The sequence below is a fragment of the Trematomus bernacchii genome, unplaced genomic scaffold (assembly GCF_902827165.1).
Source record: "Trematomus bernacchii unplaced genomic scaffold, fTreBer1.1, whole genome shotgun sequence".
Lineage (NCBI taxonomy): Eukaryota > Metazoa > Chordata > Actinopteri > Perciformes > Nototheniidae > Trematomus > Trematomus bernacchii.
Window position 1 is genome coordinate 5,653,777 of NW_022987593.1, and position 27,403 is coordinate 5,681,179.

General features: G+C 42.0%; 2 protein-coding genes across 3 annotated transcripts in view; both read right to left on the minus strand.

Annotated features, from left to right (window-relative positions):
- Window positions 1–1,701: 1,701 nt before the first annotated feature.
- LOC117482180 (zinc finger protein 420-like) lies at window positions 1,702–10,784 on the minus strand. 2 transcript variants are annotated; one of them, XM_034130185.1, is made up of 3 exons: window positions 10,579–10,784; window positions 7,262–7,391; window positions 1,702–6,233 (listed from the first exon to the last, which is right to left on the minus strand). In XM_034130185.1, the coding sequence occupies exon 3, from the start codon at window positions 6,131–6,133 to the stop codon at window positions 2,918–2,920; it is 3,216 nt and encodes a 1,071-aa protein (XP_033986076.1). In that variant the 5' UTR covers window positions 6,134–6,233; window positions 7,262–7,391; window positions 10,579–10,784; the 3' UTR covers window positions 1,702–2,917. The 2 variants fall into 2 exon arrangements, with proteins under 2 accessions (XP_033986076.1, XP_033986075.1); XM_034130184.1 differs by lacking the exon at window positions 7,262–7,391.
- A 1,276-nt stretch (window positions 10,785–12,060) lies between these two features.
- Window positions 12,061–27,403, minus strand: part of LOC117481910 (protein sidekick-1-like) — a 245,353-nt gene continuing 230,010 nt past the window's right edge. The window contains 10 exon segments of the mRNA XM_034129851.1: window positions 12,061–13,844; window positions 14,920–15,049; window positions 15,281–15,401; window positions 16,863–17,000; window positions 17,781–17,945; window positions 18,431–18,556; window positions 19,745–19,906; window positions 20,875–21,012; window positions 21,108–21,147; window positions 21,149–21,295. Of these exon segments, the coding sequence (XP_033985742.1) occupies window positions 13,536–13,844; window positions 14,920–15,049; window positions 15,281–15,401; window positions 16,863–17,000; window positions 17,781–17,945; window positions 18,431–18,556; window positions 19,745–19,906; window positions 20,875–21,012; window positions 21,108–21,147; window positions 21,149–21,295 (1,476 nt within the window). The 3' untranslated portion in view covers window positions 12,061–13,535.

Here is a 27,403-nt window from a genome sequence, read left to right on the forward strand (position 1 = left end):
CTATTTTTTTATTTATGCATTTATTTATGCATTTATTTATTTGTTACTTATGTCATGTTCTGTCCTCCATACCTGTGCGCTCGTTGTGTGCATAAAGCTACACATTTACAATCACATCACAGCAAGACCTATAGTTGTGCGTTCATTGTTTTAAAAACACATTGGTGGTCCACAGGTCTATGCATTGGTTATTCATGCAGGTGCTCGAGGTTCAACAAACAGGGGAGGGACGTATTTTTTCTTCTGCTGCTGATGTTAAATCTGGAGAAATTGTCCACACCACTTTTTCTAACAAAATGACGCCCATGTTTATCAGAACAAGTTAACCTCATGTAAACCCAGCAGAGGATTTCACAACTCTAACTTGAACCCTTCATCAGGCACTAAACTGAAAACACCTGTGTGTCGGTATGTATAGCATGTAATGTAGGCTACATTTAAGAAGGTGGCTATAACTATCAAATGAATGCATTGCAGTAAGACGTTAATACTCGAAATGTATTGAAGAAAGTAGGAGGTTGCATAGATTAGAAATAATCAAGTAAATTACAAGAACATCAATTCAGAAATCCTGAATCTCAATGTTACATTTCTGGCTAAATAAAATACCTAAGTCTGAATTGTAGGGAAGAAAAAGTACAATATAATGACTTTTACCAACTGTAATTAGGATGTGAGGTGCTACTTATAATAATAACAATGGTTTGGACTGTTTAAGTTTCGTTTTGTTGCATGTATATTGCTGATGTACTGTTGGATATCTCCCCGTATTGGATAGTATGGTAAGAAAATGATTAATGAAATGTTTGTTTTATGAACTATTAGAATAGCTATTTGGTACTGTATTTGTGATCTGTGTAATAGAGATACATTAACGACCCAACAGCACCCTCATGTGGACGCCTGCTTTCAATTATTTTTACTGACAGTTAGCTTCTTTATTGATTTTTTATCAGATATGTCAGCTTGTTTGAAGTTGTTAAATAAGTACCGAAATGATACACCGATGGTAAAATGTTCAAACATTTAAAAAGATCCAAAAAAAATCTCTCATGGCTGCATGCACACACAGTATGTTTCTGCATGCCAGAACCTAAGAGGAAACTTTGAGACCTAAATCAACCATATTGATCTACTAGTGAAAATGTAAGTTTATTGCATTCATTAGCATGTCATTTAGCTTCAGCATAAAAACACACATTTATATAAAAAATGTTGTTTAAATAAACTCATCACGGAGATAGCTGTCAGTTACAGACGCCGATTAACAGGGTCGGTACACTTTAGTTAAGTTTAAGGATGTAAAGGACTTTTTAATTCAACTTGGAAATAAATTAAAGACCTTTTTTATCAGCTAATTTCCGCTACCCAGAAGTGCTTGAGGTTTATGCAAGAGGCATTATGGGTTATGGAAATATAGATATTACCAATTGTTTTGAGATGTAACAATGCATTTTCAGTAAAAACTAATTTATAAAATCCTCTTTTGAATGATTATTAAAGACATTCATAACCATTGAAGCTTTGTAAGGGTCAGAAAGAACCCTCATAAAATACTTGACATATTTAATTTTGGGGTTCATAGAGTTAATTATTTTCAAATGATATTTAAACCTTTTTATTCTCACTTGACTGATAATATGTGTCTAAAATGATGCAGCTTACATGTTTACCTTTTACAAATGTTGATCAGAAGCCTCATTAAATGTGCAAGCAGAGTGAATAATAGTTTTATTTTTATGGCACTTTTAACACAGTTACAAACGCTTGGTTACCGAGAAGTCGAAACTAAAATAATCTAAGATGTGAAAAGAAACAACATAAGACTATGTAACACAAACTGTGTAATGGAGGACAACAGAAGCATTGAACAATGATCTTTGAATCTTTTGTTGCATCATTTCAGTGATATACTTGATACTACTTAATTTAAACTAGTATGTAGCTACAGATTTGGGCACGCCAAACTGTGAAACTCGCATTCTGTCACTAGTGTGAGTTGTTGGGAGTGCAAGGTGCTTGTATGGAGAAGGGGTGAGGGGGATGGACTACAATGACTAAACCCTCATGCACAGCTGTTGTATTAAGTGGTCAAATGTAGTGATATCGAAGAGAGTCCAGGTATGAAGCTTGCAGAAAATAACAAATCAGGGAGAAACTGTTTGTAGACAGTAAAGTCTGGACAGAGAAGACAGTGGTTTTGCATTCATTGATTGTAATTGCTCCCAACCCCAACAAACATGCAAATAGGGTGACCAGGTGTCCCGCTTTGTGCGGGACTGCACAGCATTTTGATAATTTGTCCCACACATTTTGCCGATGTCCCGCATTTGATTGACAGTCGCCCGTCTTAAACAAGGCTTTTTTACAAAGGTGTGTAGAAAACGAGAGGACTATCATCACCATTAGCTGTGTCAGATGTCAATCAACAGAGAAATGTATTAACTTATGGGCAGGGCCGCCCCTCCCTACACGCAGAACACGCAGAGTGTGTGGGGCTGCATCTTATGCGCAAATGCGGCGCAATTATGCACGACAGTTTCTCCGCAGCGAGGCTCCGGCGCTAACAGTCATGAGCCTGCTCTACCACAGACCCCCCCCACGATCTATGGATATATTGCTCCTGAAACCAAAAGAGATGAAGTAACAGCAGCTGATTTAATTAACGTTTAGCACACAGGGCAGCAGACCGGGCAGTAAGCTAGATCCGGTCATTTTTTTCTGCTCATAATAATTTGTTATGTTAATTCCATTCAAAACACATATTTAATTCCTTCACTATATAAACATCTAATCCAGCTCTAAGCAACGCAGTAACATGTCCCGCATTGTCCCACAAAAACGTCCTATTTGTGGCTTGTTGGCACCTGGTCACCCCCTACATGTAAAACCACTGGCACAATCATTCAAAAGCAACCTAATCTTCACTGGAGTTAGGTACTGCAGTATCTAACTCGTGGTATTTACTGATGTGTCTGTTTCTGTCTCCAGTCTGTGTGAATGTCTGTCCGCAGTGAGGACAGGCGTACGGCCTCTCGCCCGTGTGTATCCTCATGTGAACGTTCAGCTTGTGTTTGCTAATAAAGCGTTTGTTGCAGCAGGTGCATGCGTACGGCTTATCCCCCGTGTGGTAGCGCTGGTGCATTTTCAGCTCCGTGATGCGACCGTAAGTCCTGCCGCACTCGAGACACTCGAAGCTGGGCCGCACCTCCATGTGCTGCCGGCCGTGCAGCCGCAGCCCGCTGGACGACCTGAAGCTCTTGCTGCACTGCGGACACGGGAAGGGTTTCTCCCCGGTGTGGATGTGGGAGTGTAACTTGAGGCTGGCGGCCGAGGGGAAGCCGTTGCCGCAGATGGAGCAAAGGTGCGGCCTCTCCCCCGAGTGGATGCTCAGGTGCCTTTCCATCTTGCTCTTGTTGAGGAAAGTCTTGCCACAGATGGGGCAGGTCATTGGCTGCTCTCCATCATGTGAGCTCATGTGGTCCGTCAGCTCAAGGAGTGTAGAGAAAGCACAATCGCACCTAGTGCACGAGTTTGGCATCTCCTTCTTGAATTTCCTGTGCCTCAAGCAGTGTTGATCCAGATCTTTCTTCTCCTCAAAGGTCTCGATGCAACAGGTGCACTGGTACGGCCTCTCCTCTGTGTGAGTCCGCAGGTGATACTTAAAAGCTGTTAGCTGCAGAAAGATGCTGTCACAGTGAGGACATCTAGATTCCCGTCTGTCGTGGACCGTCATGTGCCTCTTGTAGTGGGACAGCTTGATGAAGTGTTTGCGGCACAACGAACAATAAAACTGTTCGTCTTGATGCCCTTGCTCATGCTTCTTCAGCGCATACTCGACCTTGAACTTCTTCCCGCAGGTGCTGCAGGCGTAAGACTTCTCATGGACCCCCATGTGCGCCTCCAGGCCTTCTGGACTACTGAAGGTTTCGTCACATTTTGGACAGGTCCCATTGTTTTCTTTTAAATGAATCTCCAGGTGTTTGTTGAGGTCTTCTGGGAAGGCAAAATCCTTCTGACAATCAGGGCACGTGTAAATATCTCCGTTTGTTGCTTTGCGATGGGTCACTATGTGCCTTTTCAGATGATACATACGACCGAATACTTTGCCGCAATCGCCGCAGGTGAGGCTCCGGGGTTTGGCCTGGACCTTCTTGTGTAATTTAAGATGACTCACTAGGGCAGCCTTCTCTTTAAACTGTTTATCACAAGCAATACATGTCAGGCCGTCAACAGCATGAGTCTTCTTGTGTGCTCTCATCTCCAGCCAGCTCGCAAAATTTTTCCCACATTTTTCGCAGATGTACTGACCCATGCCGTGCTGCTTCCTCAGATGTCGGGTCATGTGGTAGGATTGGCTGAAGCTCATATCGCAGACAGGGCAGCCGAATGGTCTCTCCTTTGTATGTGTCCTCATGTGTCTTGCGAGTTTGTTTGCCCCTCTGAAGCGCCTGCCGACACAGATGGGACAGACATGGCCCTTTGTTTTAGTCTTGGAGGCTCCTTCTTCTTTGGGACTGCCTTCATCTTGAGATGTAGCTTTTTCAGTGTCCTTATCCTTAACATTATCTTCACATTCTTCATCCTGAGAATCACTATTATCAGAGTCTGCACTGTTCTCAGCAACATTATCATTGATATCAATACTCTCATTATTATTTTTGTTTATTGATTTGATTTCTTGGTTTTTTATTTCATCATTTTGCAGAGGACTCTGACCCTCTGTGTGTACAAACACATCTTGAGATGGACAATAAAGTTGACTTTGACCCTCTACCTGGGTGGACTGGTCTTCGCTGTGTGACATGACATGACTACACAATGCTTTATTGTTAGTGAATTCTTTCTGACAGCTTGGACATGACAAATGCGTCTTCTTGTGACTTTGCAGATCTGCAAGGCTCTTGTAACTTTCCCCACACGTGGAACAGACGTGTTGTCCCGCATTGTGCTGGTTCCTCATGTGTCGGGTCATGTGGTAGGATTGGCTGAAGGTCGTAGAGCAGACCGGGCAGCTGAACGGTTTCTCCTTCGTGTGCATCCTCATGTGTCTGCTGAGCTTGTTTATGTCTCTAAAGCGCGTTGTGACACAAATGGGACAGTAGGGGCCTTTTTGTTTAGGTTTAAAGTCTTCATCTACATCTTGATCTACATCTTGATCTACATCTTGATCTACATCTACATCTTCATCATCGACACCATCACTAGCATAGTTGCAGCCTTCCTCTTCCATCCAATCTAAGGATGATGATGATAACGCTCTTTTCTCCTCTTTAGCTGCTTCATCGTTGGGTTCATCCAAAGCTAGATTAGTCTCATGAGCACTTTCAGACACACCTTCATCATTTTCACTATAATATTGCTTATCATTGCTGTAATAGTAACTATCTTTGTGTCTAGATGATCTTGTATGAGTTTTGGTCGGGGGTGGTTTTGTTTCGATTTTCAGCTTTCCCTCCCCACGCCGAGGTCTTCCTCTTTTACGCTTTGTTGGAACAGGAGGGCCTAAATCGTCTTCAATGTCCACACTGACCTCATGAATACTAAACAGGTCAGTTTCATTGAAAGCAGATTCAACCTCTTTACCAATGACCAATGCTTTGTCCACGGTCAACGTTTCCCTCTCCAACAGCAGCCTCTCTTTGAGGGGTGGGCAGTTGGTTTTCTCAATCAGCTGATCCAGGATAAGTTTGTCTTGTAAGTGTCCATAATTGCAAGGTCTCAGCAGTTCTTCTAACGCAGACACAAACACGTCTACACCCTCCCCGGGCATCTGAGCCCTCTGATGAAATTTAAGGCGGCACATCTGAGAGGTGTGATCGGAGCAGAAGTAAAGCGTCAGCGAGGAGATGACTGCTGTGTACGAAGTTTCACTCTGGATCAGAGCGGTGAAGATATGCTGGCCTTCAAGGCCAAGGCAGTTCCTTAGGAGCCCACACTTAGAGGATTCAGCAAGCTCGTTTTCACCAAGAGCGTGAAAGTAGTGTTCAAAAGCTTTTAGCCACTTGTGCCAAAACATGGTCGGTTTACCAGCGCCGGGTAAGAAAGGCGGAGGTGGGGACAGGATTATCAGTAGAGGCTCTGGGAGAAGCTCTTGTCTCGTCACCTCCTCACCGATAGTCACTTTATCCATTGTTAGTTTCTGGTGTTTTTATTTGTGTTCAATTTGGTTTCTTCTCTGATCCTTGTTCAGGCTCCTGAAGTTTCATCCCACTGAGATCAGTCTAGGAAACCTGTAAAAGAAACAAACCAAAGATAGTTTCAGCTTCAGTTTCAATTGTTTACGTTGCACCAAAATACACACTTATTATTTACAACATTTAGTCTTTCAGAGGCTGTGTATGTAGCTCATTGTACAGACCAAATGGTGCTTGCTGTAAAGAAAGCATAGGCTCCAAAGGTAGGCTACATTTGACAAGGGAAAAACTGGCTTGGCCATATCTACAGGGGTCTCTTGACCTCTCTGCTCAAGATCTCTGAATACAATCAGGTTCTAAAGCTGGCTACACACCAACCCGATTTTGGGAGTCAGAGGCCGTCAGAGGCAGTCGGGCATTCGCGGCGCCCTACTCAGGTTGGTGTGTGCCGCACCGTCGTCTCTTTACGGCACCTTTTCACACCACTTTCTCTGACCTCCCGCGGCCGATTCAACATGTTGAATCGGCCGCGGGAGGTCAGAGAAAGTTGGCCCAAGCAATCACTCATTGCCACTCGTCGACTGAAGTATTTGCGGTGTGTTCGTAGGCGGGCGGCGTAGCTGACGGCGTAGCTGACGTAAAAGTCGGGACGCCTTTGGTACGCGTTCTTTGGTCTCAGGTGGGTGTGTAGCGGCCTTAAGGATACCCACACGTGGCCCCTTACAGACATGCCCACTTGATAACATTCACATGCAGTTTGGGGTGAAAAAACCTCAACCAAAATGTCAGGCAACAAAATATGTTATGCTTTGTACATTATTGCTGGATTTAGATCAACCAATTTGATTCTGATATCACAACGTTAACATTGGACTTTTTCTTCAGAGATATAGACTCAGAGACAGTTTTACCCCACAGGCCATAAGACTGCTAAACTCCTGAGCTCCATGACCTCAAGCATTCATCTGTTTGCATCTTACAATGTATTTATCAAAATAGTTATCACGACAATAAACAGTATTTAATTTTAATTTACGGAACAATATTCAATTTTACATTCTGTTCTTGTATATCTTATTCTATTTATTTACATGTATATATAATGCATTTACTTGGTCACTTACAACATTCTCTGCATTATTTAACTGCAGTCAAGCCAGCCTCCACTTCGGAAAACACAGTCAAGCCAGCCCGCCCGTTGTATTGTGGTGCGCGAATATCCTATGCATTACGGTAGTGGTCTGGAAAAACTGCCTTCAAAATAAAAACGCTTACTCGGTCAATAACAAATATACCTAAAAAACATACCAAACATATTCATATATACTGGAGCTTAAATTAAGAAATATCGACTATATAATGAGATCAATAATAATTTTAAAACAAACCACGTATAACTACCACATTATAACTGAGTGAATGTAAAACTTAAGGATACAGTTATGCAGGTGCGGCGCCAGGGGGTAGCTTGGAGTTGCTATAGCAACTCCAACAATTGACCTAGCAATGGCTTAGCAACCCCATTGTTTTGTTATGAAAATGTATCTATATATATTTATACACATTCTCGCGAGATCTATCAGGGGTCATTGTAAGTTAAAGCGCAAACTGTTACTTGGTTAATGTTGTCATAATTCTCAGTATGTGAACACAGATCGAAAATGGAAAGATCTGACTCACAAGTCAGCGTAAACGGCCGCGATCTCCAACGGAGCCGGTCCAGCCGGACAACCCTGTGTGTGTGTGTGTGTTTGTGTGTGTGTGTGTCTGTCTGTTTGCGGTGTGGTGATGAGGTTAAATGCCACAGCATGCCAGTTGAAACAGTGAACGATCGCTATTGTGTACGCTTAGGGTGTAATGGTATTATACACACATATTGTATATATAGGAGCAGAGAAACAGTGTTCAAATTCTGCTTTTACAAACTTATTTTGGTTGTGCTTACCTTGCAAAGTAATGTTATAAGTGTCAAAGGAATGTTTTAATGTAAATATTAATGATAATATTGTAGCGTGTCCAAGTTAATAGTTATTTCAGTTATCAGATGTGCACAGTTTAGTACATTTGTAAAGTTATTTAGGCAATGTTGTTGGCGGGAGTTAGGGAGAGACCGCCCCTTCCAGGTGTGTGTGTGCATTTTCCGGTGTGTGTGTAGGGAGTACGAGACGGTAGGAGTTGTGTTCGAGTGTGGGGAAAAGTCATAATGAGTGTTATACTATTGATTGGCTCTGTAAGGCGTGGCTGTGGCCGTCAATACCATAAAATAAAGAGAACGTTTTCGACATTGAAGGCTCATGATCTGTGATCTTGAATAGCGGTGAACGCTACAATATGAACAGGCTCGTGCTTGGCCCACTGGTATTGTTTGTTTATTTATTTTGAAAATGAACTAGCAACGCCGTGCTGTCATATAGCAACTGCTAAGCTACTGCAGCAAAAAAATCCTGGCGCCGCCCATGCAGTTATGAAGACATATCTGACCATTACATTCATTATTAAAATGTCCATTTCCACTGGGTGACTAATTTCAATTGATTTCAAAATCAGGACAATATGATGTAGATTTTCAAAATAAAATACCTTTGAAGTTTCATATGAGCTATCATCCCTCTGTTTTGAGATAAGAATAAAACAAAAACTCTCCAGTATCAAATACTTATTTCACTACAGGGTGATAGCAGGACACCCCATCTAGTCACTCAGAGAATATCAGGACAATCTGATGTAGAGTTCAAAATAAAAGACGGATGGATGGATACTTTATTCATCCGAAGTTGGGAAATTGGGTTGTCACAGCAGCATGGAGTCCTTGTACAGAATCAAAATAATCTTAAAATCGAATAAAATACAAAATATTTGTGCATATCAGTGCCCCTAAAAATATATCTAATGGCATAGGACATAACAAATTCAAAGGCTTTATTTGTCATGTACATAACTACAAAAAGAAAAACATTTCTAAAGCAATAACCCTCTATTACTCTTCATCCCTGGCCAGCAGATAACTCCCAGCACCATACTTTGTTTGATCCGTCTGCTACATCATACTTACATCGTACATGCAGTGCATACTTTTGAGAATTTCAAATGTATTCTTGTCTGGTCTATAGTGTGCATTTAGATTCATTTTACAGTGAATATGGATATTATTGCTTTAACCTTTATTTCTCTTCTATTTTTTTTAGATTTATTCTATTTTGTATTTTATTCTATTTTAAGATTATTTTGATTCTGTACAATGACTCCATGCTGCTGTGACAACCCAATTTCCCAATCCATCCATCCATCAGATTGTCCTGATTCTCTCTGAGTGACTAGATGGGGTGTCCTGCTATCACCCTGAAGTGATATTAGTCTTTGATAATGGAGAGTTTTTGTTTTATTCTTATCTAAAAACAGAAGGAAGATAGCTCATATATGAGACTTCAAAGGTCTTTTATTTTGAAACTGTACATCAGATTGTCCTGATTCTCTCTGAGTGACTAGATGGGGTGTCCTGCTATCACCCTGGAGTGAAATACGTATTTGATACTGGAGAATTTTTGTTGTATTCTCTTATCTAAAAACAGAAGGACGATAGCTCATATATGAGACTTCAAAGGTCTTTAATTTTGAAACTCTACATCAGATTGTCCTGATTTTGAAATCAATTGAAATTAGTCACCCAGTGGAAATGGAAATTTTAATAATGAATGTAATTGTCAGATATGTCTTCATAACTGTATCCTTAAGTTTTACATTCACTCAGTTATAATGTGGTAGTTATACGTAGTTTGTTTTAAAATGATTATTGATCACATTATATAGTCGATATTTCTTAATTTAAGCTCCAGTATATATGAATATGTTTGGTATGTGTTTTAGGTATATTTGTTATTGACCGAGTAAGCGCTTTTATTTTGAAGGCAGTTTTTCCAGGCCTCTACCGTAATGCATAGGATATTCGCGCACCGCAATACAACGGGCGGGCTGGCTTGACTGTGTTTTCCGAAGTGGAGGCTGGCTTAACCGCAGTATTATTTAGCTCATTGTAGGCTATTTATTTATTTTCCTGACATGTATATCATTTTCTTCATCTGCATTACTTGCACATTGGTTTTGCAAAATATCCCGCACTATTTTATTCATACCCTTTGGTTAATCAGGGTTTACGGTTTGTCATTGCCATGTGTTTCTCGCCCCGTCTGTCAGTATAATACAGAATACAATATAAAAATGACTATGAACTGCTTCAACCTTACTATCGACTCCCGTTGTGCCTAAAGCTACACACACCCCTGCATTACCGTACAGTCTCATTCTGTCTATAATCATCATAATAGGCCAGGGGGCAGCCTCTGCAACGTCAAACGCAGTCTGAGTATGTAAAAAAACACACTGCTACAGGAGCATGATAACGTTTTGAGATGAGTATTAAGCAATAACGGAGGAGGAAACTCACCAAACCCAACTGGGTCACAAGTCACGATGTGAGCAGGGAGACAGGCAGCGGTGCAGCGAGATCCCTCCGCAGCCGTTACTGTATGAATACACAGCTCACGCGGGGTTACATATCGGTTAAAAATGTCAATACATTATAGCAGAACAGTGAACAGAAAAGCATGAAGTGAAAAATAAATCCGCCATGCTGACTTCTTCCGGACATCACAAGAGTTCGTGGGGTCTGTTCTGTCTCTCCGGCCCACAGCGGCCCCTGTTGGCGGGGAGACACACGACAGGTATTCAGAAAAAAACATCCGCTGCTGGAAGGAGTAGGCCTACTTTCTCTTTTACCAATATCACAGTGTCGAAACACATTCCGAATCTGACTTAAATAACATTAACAAAATATAAACATACTCATTATGCAGAATGGACCTTTCCAGAAGTATATACAGTTAGCTATATTATTATTAAAGTATAATTGTTGATGTTTAAATGTGTAAACTTCTCTAATGTTGCATCTGTTGAAGGTGTGATTACAAAAGTTTAGGTCCTTCATTTACCACTTGATAGCTAATTCATAAATACATCATCATTTATTAGTGAATTAACATACTTAAAGTACCTATTGCACAGACATAATTCGATCTGTTGAAGTGGATGAAGTGGAATCTGTGTTCAAATAATGTAGAAAAACTGTGAACTGCTCAAAGCACTATTACTGTGTCTATCACACACTCCATAAAAATAACCCTACATTCTGTATTGTAAGATCTTCCATAATGTAACACATTTAAAAATAATTTAAATGTGGGTAGTTCATTTGTATCTATTTTGTACCCATTTTTGTTTTGTATCAATGTGATTTGGCGTTTTTATTCTTCTGTTTTGTTTCACTGCTACTAATTGACCTTTGGGGACAACCATATTGAATGATACATTCTGTAAAAAAACCTCATCTACTGTTGAGTATTTTTGCATAATTGTTGAAGACTTTTACCTTAAACCAGATGTCCGATTACCAACATTATATTGCAGGATATGGGAGACAGAAATCTTGGTTAAAAATAACATTTGGGTGAACCAACCCTTAACAAACTTAACATGCAGTTTTATGAGGTGAACGCCACAGTTCAAGTGAATGCACTTTGCCTCTGCTGAATTATCTCTTACATAATCGTTTCATAGTTCAACTACATGCTGCCATCAGTTTCCTCGGACGCAGAACTTTATTCAGGGAAAAGTATCACATGCTGAGCAGACCACTGATAGACAATAATTAATAGACAGCAACCGATAAAGCTGTGGCACTTCTCTTTTTTACCGCTGTAATACAAAAATACACAAACAGTGCAACAGGCCTGGTTAGAGTTCAGTGCAGCTCAGGTTCACTGAGGCAAATGTTAAAGCTTATCTTTAATTCAGTCAGTGTAATGTAGAAGATATTCCAAAGAGGCGTGTTCCTCGTCTCCGAACTAAAACACACCACAAAGACACACTGTTAAACAATAACCATTTATTCACACACTGTAATGGGACTTAAAACAAGCGTGACAGAGTGAGGGAGGGCGGAGAAATCTTTAAATTATACATGAGAGAAAGCGTACAGATGATTTTTGTTTGCACTTGGTACAAAGTACATGTGTCAGTCTGGCTGGAGCAGATAGCGAGGCCTTATTATTTAAACTTCAATCACACGCAGCTCCTTCAAGAATGATTTCTGTCTTCTTTCATTCATTATCTGCAGCTTATATTTTATCATTCTTACTAAATTATTTCTTTTTCCCCTCATCCATGATTGCAGTGCTGTTTCAATATTTGCTTTGAATTACACAAACGTGGCCACAACTACATACAACACCTCACAAGTAAAAAGGGTTTCCCTGTACAAAATCCATCTTAAAAAGCAAACACACATACAATGGCACGCTTTGCTTAGCAGTGAACAACGCAGACGGATGAACAGGCTTCCCAGCTGAGCGTCGAGCCATTTATTCACGCATGCTTCTATGCACACGTGTCACACTCAAACACACTCTTAATTGTAAAAAATGAAACTCCAACAGAAGATGAAATGTGTGGGGTTCGGCTCAGTGCAAGCATTATGGCTCGGGAGGCTGTGGTATAAGGAGCGCTGACAACAGGCAGTAGACGGTAAAAAACATGGTTTTCATATATTCCGACCCCAACCCCGAACATCACATAACGCTCTTAGAAACCACACAACACTCTCACTGAGAATGCCTTCACTTCTAAAAAACCTCCACCCACGCTCGCTCTCTGTCCTTTTTTAAGTTCGAAAAATGTGATTATTGATTGTTACTTTTTTCTTTCCCTCTGTGGTAGTGTTTTACAGCTCCGTGTGTGTGTACATGTACCAGTCTGTCAACAACAGCTGCTCCCTTCTGTGGCGTCTCTGAATGACGCTCCTCAGCCTTGTAGTCCTTCTCCCCCTGTGGGAGACCCTGAAAGGGAGTGCATGCGTGTGTCTTTGTGCACTTATGTGTAAATACAGAAAAACAGTGAAGAAGGTTGTGCAGAAATTCCATGTTCCCGAGTTCGAATGCTCTCCTCAACATTTACACAAACATGTAGTCGCAGCTCTCGTCGGAGAGTCTCTGGAATAGGCATGGTGGTATACGCCAGTGTGAATGTGTGTGTGTGGAAACGAGAACTGTGTGTGTGGGCACAGTGACACAGAGGCGTAACAGAGCAGGAGAGCAACACACACACTCGTCATCACAGTGAGGATCTTTGTGAACGAGGGGGGAAGGCGAGTGAGAGGTGTACGTTTAGTTCTTTGGTGCTGCTTCGTCACCAGTCCGTCCCACTTCTCCTCACCTCGTCGTCGTCGTCCCCCCCCCCTCTCCCCCGGCGCCGTCTGCTCTGTCTCCTTTAGTCCAAACACACACCGGGCCCCCCCCATTATTGTGTTCTTGTGTGTGTGTCATTTTGTGCAGGTTTAGTCTCACTGAGTCAAACGAAGGAGGAGAATCCGGTCACGGGGGTGCGTGAGCCGGGGGGCGGGTTGGTGTTGGGGTTCACGTGCGTGAGCGCCGGTTGCCCCGTGGGCGTGTACGCGCCGCCGGTGCTGTGCTGCGTCACCACGGTCTGGTAGTACGGCTCCGTGTCTGCGGTGGCGCACTCCTCGTATCCGAAGGGAGAGCCGATGGGCTTCAGGGTTTTGGGCTGCCGCTTCCAGGAGTTGTAGTAGGTGGGGTCGCTCATGTAGTGGTTGACGAAGGAGTGCTTGGGCTGCTCGTCTTCGTAGTCGCTGTCAGTTAACTACGTACAAACACACAGCAGATTTGAGTTTATCATAGAGAAAGACAGGAAGGAAAGTGCAGATTAAGGTCTAAGCTAAGGTGTCTGCACATCGGTGGTTGACAGTAGAGGGATATATTGTATCTTGATGCTATATTGTATTCCCACCCAGAAGTTAGCATCGCAGTGAACACCACTTTTATGATTTTCAAAGCGTATAAACGTCATGAAACGGAAACTTTCATTGTGATGAAGTTTGATCTCTGTGGTGTCCTTTAGCTTTGGTTAGCAATTGCCTTTTGTAAGAAATATAAGGGTTTCAAAATGTCCACAGTCCGGCAGTGGCTCAGTCAGTAGGGGCTTGGACTGGGAGCCGTAGGGTCGCTGGTTCAAGTCCCCGACCAGACCTAAATATGGAGTGTGGACTTCTACTTGGAGAGGTCCCAGTTCACCTCCTGCCCTGCCGTGGTGCCCTTGAGCAAGGCACCGGACACCCCCCTTCCCCCCCACTCCCATTGCTCCCCGGGCGCTGTACAATAGCTGCCCACTGCTCCTAGTACTAGACTCCTTGTACTAGGATGGGTTAAAAGCAGAGGCCAAATTTCACTGTGTGTGCTCTGCATGTGTGACCATTAAAGAGGGTTTCATCCCTCCCTATTCTTCTATTCTATTAACTGACATATTTCAGGCGTCTTGCCAAAGAAAATATATTTAAAAAAAGACTTTAAGACGAGGGAACTGGAAGAGCTCTGTCTTATTTCTTATATTTGTTTTCCTTTTGTTTTTATTTGACAGCATTAGACAGGAAACGTGGGGAGAGGTGTGAGTTAAACCAAGACACTGAGATGACATGGTACTCTGCTCAGATGTCTCTTCTTAGCCGCTATCTTTGGCTGAATCGGTGGAGGCAGAAGGTTGGACACAGCTCAGTCATTTAGTGTACTTTCTTTTCACTGTTCACCTCCACCTTTACTTTTCTTCCTCCACGGCAGACAGCACAAAGAACTCAACATCTAATTTCAAGTAACACGGCCAGTAACACAGGTTCATCCCCTTTAAATGTAAGACAGGGATACAGAGAGAGAGAGAGTGTTACCTCTGACTCTGAGACCTCGGTGGGTTTCTCAGTGAGCGTGGTGCTCTCAGTCAGCGCGGCTCCGTTATAGTTGTTACAGATGTCCTCGTCGGAGTAGTGAAGACCACCTGGACTGGGCCTGGGAGGAGACCTGGACACACACACACACACACACACACTATAAATGCAACATCTACAAAAAATCCAATAACTGAAACAACTCCAGGAAGATAAGTGTAGGTGTGTGTGTGTGTGTGTGTGTGTGTGTGTGTGTGTGTGTGTGTGTGTGTGTGTGTGTGTGTGTGTGTGTGTGTGTGTGTGTGTGTGTGTGTGTGTGTGTGTGTGTGTGTGTGTGTGTGTGTGTGTGTGTCTGAGAGCCCACCTGGTCCCGTTCTTCTTCAGGAAGGAGTTCTTGTTGTTGATCGTCCTGCTGTTGAGCTCCAGAGCAGTGAAACCTCCGTTGTCCAGGGTTACCGACTCCTCCGCTGTGGACATGTGCTTCCCTGGAGGAAGATAGAAGGTCAGATAACAACTTAAATTAAAAGCAGTTCAGTCACTTGTATGTGGCTGAGAATGTTTTAAAAATGAAATTGAACCACTGTTCTCTGAGTTTATGTGCACCTCTTGTTTTATTCATGGTGCGTTCAGTTACCTCTCAGGAATGACAATAAGGAGCATATTAAACCAGGATGCATCATTTGGCGCTCTCAACACGGCAGTCATTTATCCACTAATAACCACGACAAATGGAACAATAAAGGAAACAATATCATATTTTAAATTGGGAGAAAGATGATAGAATGATACAAGGTAATCTGAACCAAAATAACATCGGTTGTTTCCCACGGTCTCATTGATTTCTCTCTAGATTTAGTTTTGTGTGTGCTCGTCCTGCCTCAGGGCTAACTTTAGATTACAGATGTTGGCATGCGCACACACACACCCGCAGACACACGCACACAAATGTGTAAAAGCAATATTGCGCCCACAATGGGGAACATCACAGGAACCCCGAGAGGAGCTGAGACTCTCATGAAAACAGGAAGAAACGCATCAACACGAAGACTAAACATCAGACGGAACAACTTTCTTGTTATAATGAGGAGGGAGTTTGTCCTTCAATGCATGTCAGTGAGCCTCCTTGAGTAACACTCTGAGTTCTCCGCTCCAGGCTGCTCGCTATCTGCCTGACCCTGTGGAGGTGGTGCACACCAAAATATGATAAAGCCGTCCAGATTTGAGTATAAAAAACTGGAAAACATTTTTTTATTTCTGCGAGGAAACGCGGCTTACAATGTGAGAAGCTCCTGATGAATAACATGTTATATAATGTTGGTGTGTGGAAATATCTGCTTAGACATTCAACTGAAACATGTCTCAAAGTATCTGCTCTTACAACAAGCCACAGCATTAAGCAGTCTCTTTCAGGTAAAGGTCATGACAGATATTCTGGAGAAAGATTGATGATATTTAAACTCAAAACTGTTGGATTAGAATAACTGAATCCACTTAAAATGACATTTTAGTTTGCTCTAGTTTTATGTAAGATTTAATTGTATTTCTTTGAATAAATAGCATTACCCAAATGAATACAGAACATTGATTAAATAGTTTCACCATTACTCTTACATGAATATTGTAAGGAAATAACAGCTAGGTCATTTAAATCTTTAAACTCCTGGAGAGGATGTTTCCTTAGATGCTTCAGGGTCTGTTTGCCCTGCAGGAGGGAGGCTGACCTTCCTCTCCTCTCTGACAGGTAACAGTGATCCGGTTTGAACCGGACCGCTAGAGGCCATTTCCCTCTACATACAATACAGCATATCACACTGTTATAAATCTATGAAGGGAAGATGTAGTAAGTCTATGATTGATAAATGCATCCTGAGGCAAAATCCATCCTGGAGATCCCCACTCTGTCCTCCTGTGAAGTATCACATCACATGTCTGCTGGGAACACACACCTGTCCCGCAGGCTTTGTACTTGCGGCTGTGTCCGTGCAGCAGCAGAGTGAAGACCAGCACCAGGATGAGGATGATCCCCACCAGAGCCATGACCAGCAGGAACCACCACTCCTCGTAGAACGGACGCTCGGACAGCGCTGCACACAGGAGGGAGGGGAGGAGGAGGAACACGTGAGAGAGGAATATATAATGGACAGAATGTGGTCAGAACATAATACACACTGGATACTAAACGTATAATATAAAAAAACTATAAATAGGATGAAGAAAAGCAAATAAAGATAAAATGACAGAATAAATAGAACGCATTGCCTAAGATGGAAATAAAACCCACTGAATAATACATTAAACAAAGTGAATTAGTCAGTATGAAAAGGTCTCCATTCTCTTGCACTCTCTCACTCTTTTCTACATCAGTGGTTGAGATTTGAATTTGAAAAAACGTTTTTTGCCTTGACTGTAATCTCTTCAAATGGGCGTCTAGGTCTCTGAGGCTATAAGAAACAAAACAGAGTCAAACTTTTCCTTTGCTTTAATTCAAATGTAAGTTATAGTTTGTCCCCCAGGACCGGAAAACATTCTTTAAAGTCTGTTCATGATGTCTTTTAGAGGAAAGACTCTTTCTCTTCCTACTGATAGTACAAATCCTGCTGGTTCTTCAAACAGTTTGCACAGATTTTGCACAGATTAGAAACAAAAATGGAGTCATGCTATGCTCTCTTTGCCTATAAGCAGAGTTGTAGTTGCGTGGCTATGCCTCTAGATGGCAGCAGACACACAGTCACAGTAACTTCTCAGTGTTGGCTGGAAATTCCATCAAACCCCAATCAGACAAGTTGGATCACCCTGGATATGTTCATTAGCCTGATCTCCAGCAGTGTGTGAGGGAGAGAGAGTGTGTTTGTGTGTCTGTTTACCAGCGAGAGCAGCAGAGGGTGTGCTGGGCTGTCCGTAACCATAGCGATTAACAGCGATGACTCTGAACTCGTAGCTGATCCCCGACCTCAGGCGCTCCAGCGGCACGGAAACGGATCGGCTGGTGGGGGGGAGGAGTCTAATGAAGGAGTCCCACACTCCTTCATCTGCAGAGCGAGGGAGGAGGGAGAGAAAGAGAGAGAGAGAGGGTTGAGTTGGGGGTTAATGGACAAGCAGACCATAGAGTAGAGCTCAAATTGAGAAATATCCCTTTTAATTGTTAGAATATGATTGCAGAACATAGAAATGGTCGATTTACATTTGAGATGTAACTATTTGTGGCGATGATTACTGTTATTACTAGTAATAACGGGGTACAACCATTTTGAATATCAGTGGTAGAAGAAAACCAGAGTCTCCCCTCTCTCCTGCAGGATGCTACAAACGTTGCCTTTCTGTATTTTATACGTCTGGTAATCTTTATTGGGAAATTGCTGCTGACTTAATTTGCACAGCAGGTCTCAATGAATCTGGAGAAAGCTGCACTCAGTGAGGTTTAGTGCCATCCTTTACCTCCCTCTCAATCAATGATAGGAATCGGTGCACGTGATGAAAAGCTGCATGTGAACAGACAGAGTGTGTGTGAGCCCACCTGATGGACGGGCTTCGATAACGTATCCGGTGACCGGCGCTGCACCCGTCTCTCCGTCCGACCAGTGGATGGTGAGCGCCGCCGACGCCTTGGTGATGGACATCTCTATAGGAGACCCCGGGGAGCCTGTGGTGTCAGAGAGGGGATCACACGTTAGCTCACTTAAAAAACATGGCTCACTGAGAACTACACCGGCACACACTAGTCTGTGTTGGATATGGTGTGTGTGTTACATGCTGTTGCCCCTCGTTTCTGTTATGTGATTATGTGCTATATGTGACATGTATGTAGTAACGTGTGTTGTTTGCATTTTATTGTTGTCTTTTATCCTTTCGCCTGTATCTACTTGTCTTTCATCCTTTTTTTATAACTAATGCTGTTGATGTATTGTGATTTTAAGGGTGTCCGTTATCGTGTGGCCGGAGACAACAGCTGGAAATTAGCAACGTTGGCTAAAGCTGCCCCACACTGGAAAAAATGCTGCTCCAAAAACAAGTTAAACATGAATGAAAACAAGCTGTTTTCACTTGAAATAAGTACAAAAATCTGACAATAGAACCAGTGAAAATTTGCTTGGTAAGATTTCTTGAAATAAGAGGGGATATTTAGATAAATCAGATCTTGTAATTAGCTGGGAAAACTTATTTTGAACTATATTTGACCAGAATCAGGAAACGCTGTGTTACAATATAAGCCACACATGCTCAAAAGTTTTCTGTTTTCTGATGTTAGTAAAAAAAGATGTGTTTCATCTGAGATACACCTCAAAATAAGATTTTTTGACTTAACAAGATGATGCATTGTCTAAAAACAAGACCCGATATCTCACTGCAGTGTTACTTCTGAAGTTATTATGTCTTATATCAGGTGTAAAGACATATTCTGACTAGATGTTAGACAAATATACTGGGCAAGATTTCGAGTTTTTGTAGTGCATTTACGTTTTTTTGTGACAGTCGATCAATGGGGACTGTCCACGACACTATAAACAAATAAACTAAACTAACTTACACACAGTGAACTTATCCCAACCGTTACTAAAATCACTGTTCAGTTTCATACAGTCTGTCATCCCATAAATACAACTACAACACTGTCATGTTGAAACTGAGTAGGTTATAAAACCAGTGAGGGTCTATTAAAGCAGCTGTGTAATGCATTCTGGTTTAAACACATTGCCCACTCATTCAAAGAGTTACTTTTGGTTAGTATGCAGCCCCATAGTTAAGTCCCCATAATGGGACAAATGAACAGATGTTTGTCTTCGTGACACGATTAAAGAAGTAGACACACACAGAGTGACGGCAGGCCTACCTTGCACGGGCTGAGCGCTGACGTTAGCGTGCACCGGCGGGCCGTAGCTGACGGTGAGAGCCTGAACACTGAAGGCGTACGTCGCTCCTCGGATCAGATCTCGGACCTTCAGCCATCTCTGCCAGCTGCCCCTCACGTCCACCGTCACCAGTTTACTCACTCCTGCTCTCACACACACGTTAACAAAGTCAGTGTTTCCCCTCAACATGTTTTTATTTTTGTGTTTGTTGCTGTAAATGTCATTGTGGCCATGGCAAGCTGAAGTAAACCACTACCCCATGTTCTAAATAAGACTAAAAGCATTCCTAATTTGATGTTGTTGAAGTTTTATTTCTCCATGCAGTTTAAACACAGGGTAAATATAATGTGTGTTAGCAAATTATGAAAAACAGCAGTGTATGCATCAAGAGAGATAATGATTAAAATAATGATCTTAAATAGTATATCAGGGCCAACAAAGGGAAAGGTCGAAAGGTAAAAAAACTAAAAGAAAAGGGGAAATCCACTACTTGAAGTGCGAAAGTCACTCAACAACAAACCCTTGAATTTCCCCCAAAAAATGTCTTCTTAAAGGGGACCTATCATGCAAAATGCACTTTTGTACGTCTTTTATACATGAATATGTGTCCCCGGTGTTCCAGGGAACTCACCAAGTGTCAGAAAACACAACCCTCTCTATTTTCCTCCATACCCAAATCTCTAAAAAAGGGGCTGCAACGGATCTGATCAAAACTGATCCAGATTTGAACACTGTCCTGACGTCAGGACAGTGGCGCTACGGCTATTGGGCCAACTCCACCAATCAGGAGGAGACAGCCACGGCCATTGCCGTTCGAAAGCGCTGGAGACGCTGTAGTACATATTCCAGGCCTGTAGGTGGTGCTGTTCTCACAGAATCAGCCCTTGCAAAAACAGAGCTAACATTTTTCAAATCGAGCGAAATGAGGCATGGCTAAAATGCATGATCTGTTTGGTATTTTGAAAAAAAAAAAGTATAAATATGCCACTTTAAGTCATAAATATATCAGAGAAATTGGTTGAGATCAGGTTATAAAATTGATCAGCAACATTTGTTGCCTCTCAGGGCTTCAATATGCATATTTGTGTGTTTACAGCATGTGCGTGCCCACCTTGTACGGGCGCAGTGGGCTGGTAGATGATCCTGTAGCCCTCCAGCTGTCCATTAGGAGTGAGGGGAGCCCCCCAGGACACATTCACACTCCCCCCGGTCACCTCTGAGAAGGACAGGTAGCTGGGAGCGCTGGGAGCTGCGGGAACATGAAGGAAGACGAATCAAACAACGTAACAAAAGCTATAAAACAATACTTGTTGATTGTATAACCATGCTGTCAGCACTGCCTACCAGACTGCATGGTGCGGGCCCCGCGGGGGTCGCTGGGGGGGGCCGTCTCCAGCGGTGTTGAAGGCCGTCAGAGTGACCAGGTACGGTGTGTAGCTGGTCAGGTTGGAGAGCTGCACCCGGGTGTCTGGGACAAAAATCACCTTGACCTTCTCACTCTGGTTCTGCTTGTCCCGCTCCCAGTAGTGGATCTGCAACACAGGAAAACACTGTCAATAACACTGCCTGGGTTTTACTCCAAACACCTTCTGTCTTTTCCTCTCCCTTATCTCATTTCTGCCAACTATATATCTTTTGTATTTTCCCTTTCCACCTGAGGTCTCCTAATCGATCCATATAATATATAAATGCTCAAGCGCTGTTTCACAAGTGGGAGAAGTGTGTTATGGAGAGATATGTTTAGGCTTTAAAGAAGGGTGAAGTAGATGCCATTTATTGAACTGGATTGGCCTTGATGTATAATTATCTTCTTCTGTATCAAGCAAAAGTATCTTGACCCTCATCCTGAAAACTAGGGTAAGCACAGCACCCAGAGCTATACAGTACTATTTGTCAACTTTATACCATTGTTTTCTGAAGTATTAGTGTCTTAATAGATAGAATAAAATAGAATAGAAACAGAAGATCTTTGCGATTGCTCCTAATTAACACATTAATAACACAACTAAGGTATTGGTAAAATGTCCTTTAAGTCATAATTTCATTATAGTTTGTGTGATATTAAATGGCAGTTACAAGCATAATTCTGCATTTATGTCCTTATTAAATGGCATTGACATGAACATCAAAGAACTATAACAGAAAGCTCTAATACTGTATATGACCTGGGGCCTCATTTATAAAGGGATATACGCTCAAAAAATGGCGTACGCCAGTTTCTACGCAATGTTTGCGATTTATAAAATACTAACTTGACGGGAAAATGTGCGGTCCTCCACGCAAACTCTAACCCATGCGTACGCACTAAGCACACAAACGGGAGAGACGAGAAACTGTGACACCGTTGGCAGAAGGAAGAATGGAGAGAAATATGTGGAAATAATACCATAAATAAAATGTTACCTCTCATTTATCAAATATGAAGAATTCATTTTCAAACATTGATTAAAGCCAATCTTAAAATGATTAAACAAACGCCTGTTTGAGACTCCTCAGTGCACACAAAAACATAACTTACGGATAAATAAATACGGATATGTTATTTAAAACCACCTCGAATATGTTGTGTTAATGTTATGAAATGTTTTCTCATAAATTATGCGGTAAGCAGGAGGACAGAATTACGTCTAAACTGACGCCGTTTTGCATTTCTATAGGTTGTAGATACGAGCATGGTTTTATATACTATCACGTTTAATCGTGTTTTATGCCGTTTGCCAAGACTTGATAAGTCGCTCGTAAAACACAGGAGGTACAGTATGGAAACTAAGAACACCATATGTGGTAAATGGTACAGCTAATATAACACAACACATTAGTTGTATTTCCTTTAACTGGTGGATTATGGATATATAGTTGCTGATCGACAGCTGGAACACAAACCACCAAATACAACAAAAATAATTCAGATCCAGTCGTCATGACTCCACTCCGGAGGGATTCCCCGATCATTTCTTACAGTTTCTCATCAAGGGGGTGTCTCCTGTCCCCGGGACAAACACACTGCCTAAGGAAGGTTATGTGTATTTTCTTTGTCATTAACTTTTTTCGGACCACTTATTTATTTATTTTGGTGACGATCCGACCTCCATGCTGCTACTCTGGCTCAAACTGCATCCACCAAACAATATGATTTATCTCGACCTCCCCACAATAACCAAAATCTGACACGGTGTGAGATGTCTTTTTTAGCTGTTCTATCGTAATTTCCTGCGATCTTCTTCATGCAGTCAGTCAAAAGGAATGAATGAATGGGCGTTTCTTTGACTATTTATAGGCAAATATGGGCGTTACGAGTCGATTGTGATTTATCAAGGGAAACAGGCGTAGGGAGTGCCGTACGCACTTCCCTCGCCGGTACGCAATGTTTTGTGAATCGGAAAATGGCGGAAAATGTATGTACCTATTTTTGTGCTTTGTACTACGTAAGCAACCTTCCTACGTCAATCCTACGCAAGGCGTTATAAATGAGGCCCCTGGTGCCTAAGCATAACAAAGTCCCTGATAATTAACCAACAAGGCCTAACATCAGCCATGGTCGTTTAAGTAATTAAACCTAGATTTAGTGTTAAGAGTGCAAAGTATTTCGTATCCTCATACCACAACCCGTACATCATCCAACATGACATGTGCTCATTTGAAGTGATTCAGGTAATCAAACAATACAAAATGTATAATGTAGTCCATGTGTCACTGTCCATTCTCATGAGAAACAGATAAGCACTGACATGACCATTAACTTTCCGGACATCAGGCATTAATGAAGACACACAGGCTACTTTAGTCAATCACTGAGTTTAAACAGAACAAAGGTCATCTGATAATAGTTCAGTACACAGTACGGTGAGATCAATATTAATACCCTGGGAATGTCAAAATGTAATGACGCCAAAAATTGCTTTTTCAATAACACCTATTCAAAGCTATGATGAAGTAGGTTTAAAGTTCAGACTCTGTGTTAGTTAAATTTGTAGGCACATATGACCGACCCATTCATCACTCTTGTTTAAGTCTCATAGGACTGTGGTGATTTAAGAAATGTGTTAAAACAAAGTAATCTACAAATCCTGAATGTGTGACTTTTATTTTGTGGTCTAGGTCAGCGGTTTTCAAATTGTGAGGCGCGCCTCCCCGGGGGGGCGCCAGAGAGCTTCAGGTGAGGCGCAGCGTGAGAAAAAAATAACGAGAATTTCAGCTAGATAACTTCAGCTAACTTTATGTTAGCGGCAACATGGATCAGTTTTTTGTGAAGTTACCTAAAGTGAGAGAGGAGACAGCGTCTGGCAGAAAACGTCACTTGCACACTTTTGGCTGTCTGTGGAGACCGAGTTCCCCCACCTCGCCAAAAAGGCTGTAAAAGTGCTCATTCCCTTCACCTCCGCCTACCTGTGTGAGTGCGGGTTTTCCGCATTGACTTTGATCAAAAGCAAGTACCGGTCAAGCAGGGGCGGATCTACCGGGGTGGCATGGGGTGGCAACTGCCACCCTAAAAATAGCCTTGCCACCCCAGCTGCCACCCCAGTTGGCAGCTTTGTTTTGAAATAAAAGTTGTGGCTCATCGGACATTTATGAGAGAAAATCCCTAATGTCCGAGTGCAGTCTTGTAACCCCTCCCCCGGCCCTGGCGCGAGCGAGGAAATGTGATTGGCGGCGATTTCATTTGAACGGGACGGCGCAAAACGAGAAGCATTCGGACCCAAGCAGACGGAAGGAATGAGGTATTTGCGGTCTACAATGACAGAGAAGAGACTGTCAAGTTTGGCTGTACTCAGCATTGAATCAAAACGCACTAAAGCTTTAGATCTTAATACGTTTGTGAGGCGTGTTGCTGAACAAAATGGTAATCGCCGCATTCAGCTGTAATAGGCATGCCAACTTGATGCTCTGCTCACGGATGACTCGATGAGCATAAACAACTGTTAAGATGATGACCTTACGTGTGTAAAAAAACACAAAAAAACTGTTTTAAGTCCTGAGAAAGTCAAATAGGACGGTGTGTAAAACTACACTGCCCAGCCAAAAAAAATGAACCACTTTGATTTAACTAGGCCAGCAGGTAAGGGCATTCCACTGGATAATAATACCCCTGCATTATAGCAACAACAACAATAATAATAATAATAGCAATAATAATTGGGAGGGGGGGCGCGGCTGTTCTTATGTTCTCTGAGGGGAGGCTCACCTTCCCACACTTTGAAAACCCCTGGTCTAGGTCATACACTTTTAATGAAACAGGTTGTGCATGATGAGCAAAAAAAAGGCAAAGCAACAGACTTGATATCTTACTGCCAGTAAACAGCCTATATAAATGCATATGCAGCAACTAAATCAGTTTGATGCATTGAAACAGCTTGCCTCCGGCTCATTACGGCACTGGACAGGTGCTTCTCCGCCGTGAAACTCTGAGCAGCCACTTCCTTCTTAATGTGTACTTTTAAAATCACTGCATGTTTAATCTGGGCTCAATGTTGACTAAACATTTTCCTCCAATAACGTTGTACACAACAGCTGAGAGGCCAGTGAGAAAGGCTCGGTTTGACGTGAGAACTGCCTTGACTTTCCCCGGCACACACCCATCCATATCAGATGCTCACTTACAGCAAGGTTACAGAGGTGGTTGAGCCTCATGCATTAGAGATGAATCAGGAAAGTATCTTGGATACACAAGAGCCTTTGGGTGAGAGAATAGCCACAGCAGCTGTTACAGCACTCATTCTCCTGATGGTTACTTTATTTTAGGCTAAAATGTTTTTGCTAGGAGTGATACTTCACAGCCAAATGACTATGAGTCACAGCAGAGTTTTATTCTTGATTCAAACGTGTTCAACCACAGCACTTGGATGTTTTCTCTGACAAGCTTTCAACGACAATCAGCCCCCCGGGTCTCTAATCATACCGTGCAGCTCCTCAGCTCGTTTAAAAAGCTGTAATCAGATCATGAAATGGTTGCTATTATAATTACAGACAGACTGGACATTTCTTTTTTTGGACCAGTGGTCATTAACATGGATACCGAGTGAGAAGCAGCCAGAAAGGAATATCATATTATTGATTTGAACAACATGCGGCAGGGCTATGTTTCCACTGTTTATTTATTTATTTAAATGTTGTCCCACAAAAAATGGTTTGATTATTCAGATCTTTGGCAGGAATTGATGGGAAGAGTGATTCATGTTGGCCATTCAAGTGAATCAATGTCATGTGCTTATCTATAAACCCTAGCTGCTACACAGTCTTTTTCCTCCAACATAAAACGTCTCAGTGCATTTTGGTTTACAAAGAAAAACAAAATCCAAGAGCTACTTCCTGTAAAAGGGTTCATTTTGTTATTATTTCTAACAAGAGGCACTACATGAGATATATTTACACCTTTCAAAATTGGAAGTAGCAGCTTATGAGTAGCACTTGATGGCAGCATTATACCGCCTCTGTCCCTCACCGAGCTCTTACAATAATGAGATACAGAATAACTCATCCTTGTACTCAATTTAAATCTAAATGTATTACCTTCTGCATAATAGGCAACATTTCTTGTGATACTTTATTCTAATGGCTTAGTAAAAAGTCCAGACCATTCTGTAATCCACTCTCTACTGTAGAGGATCTATTCTGGTGTCTTTAACAGGAGTGAGACTATATCGATTTGAAGCTGTCGTGAATGAACACGATTATATTATGATTTGATGAGATCAAGAACCTTAAAAGGATTTTCGAACCCTCTCTGTTGTTAAAAAGTTGATTTAGGTTTAAAAGTGTTGATGAAAAATAGCACCTGGATGTTTGTTTAGCAAAAGGAGGAAACACTTTATCAATTTCAGTTGTTTTTCCTTCTCACTTCTATTAGATACAACTGACCGTCTTTGGCAGGAATAGTATGATGGATTATTTGTATGAAGTATTAGAATCTGGAAGTGGATACTACAAGGAAAATGTGCTGTTTTGGAGGGCTTGAAGTGACTCACTTGAACACATCTGCCCACACATTTGCAAACAAGCAACCTTTTACATTTGCTGTATGTCTGAAATGAACAGTGTTGAATGACCTGTCACCCATCATGTTCAGTGCATTTAAACAGTCCTCAAGAGCATTTCAGTAAACTGTTGAAAGACAGCACTGTTGCAATGAAGTTTACCTCCAGCCCCACCTGCCCTCTGTGTGAACAGAAGTCAGAACCTATAAATTCATTAAACATTCTTTCTTTGCTCTATTTCTCTCGTCTTAATCTTGTTAACCCCCTCTGCCTCCCTTCTCTGTGTCCATCCGTCTCTGGTAGCTTAAACGTATTCCCTCGATCCTCTCCTCTAATCAGGATTCTACAGGGATCACTTGCTCATCTCATTTCTTCACTCTGCAAATATTACATTCCCCTCTTTTTTTCTCCATTCCCCCCCTCCACTCGGGCAGAAATCAATGTGTCTAAAGCAGGACAGATAACCTTGTGTTTGAAGTAGTAAGAGTGAGGGGGTGGGGCAGGGGGGTCGAGGGGGAGACACAGGCAGACGAGTGATATTGAAACCATTAAAGGATATTCAGATTCTTCCTCTAACTTAATGCTCCTTACTTCTCTACAGTGCGATTGAAAGTGCAGCAGAGCAAAAAGCCTCCAAGAGACAAAGACACTTTGAATGCACACAGAAAC

Coding starts and splice junctions, on each gene's coding strand:
- LOC117482180 (XM_034130184.1), bottom strand. CDS start 6,133: ATGGATAAAGTGACTATCGGTGAGGAGGTGACGAGACAAGAGCTTCTC.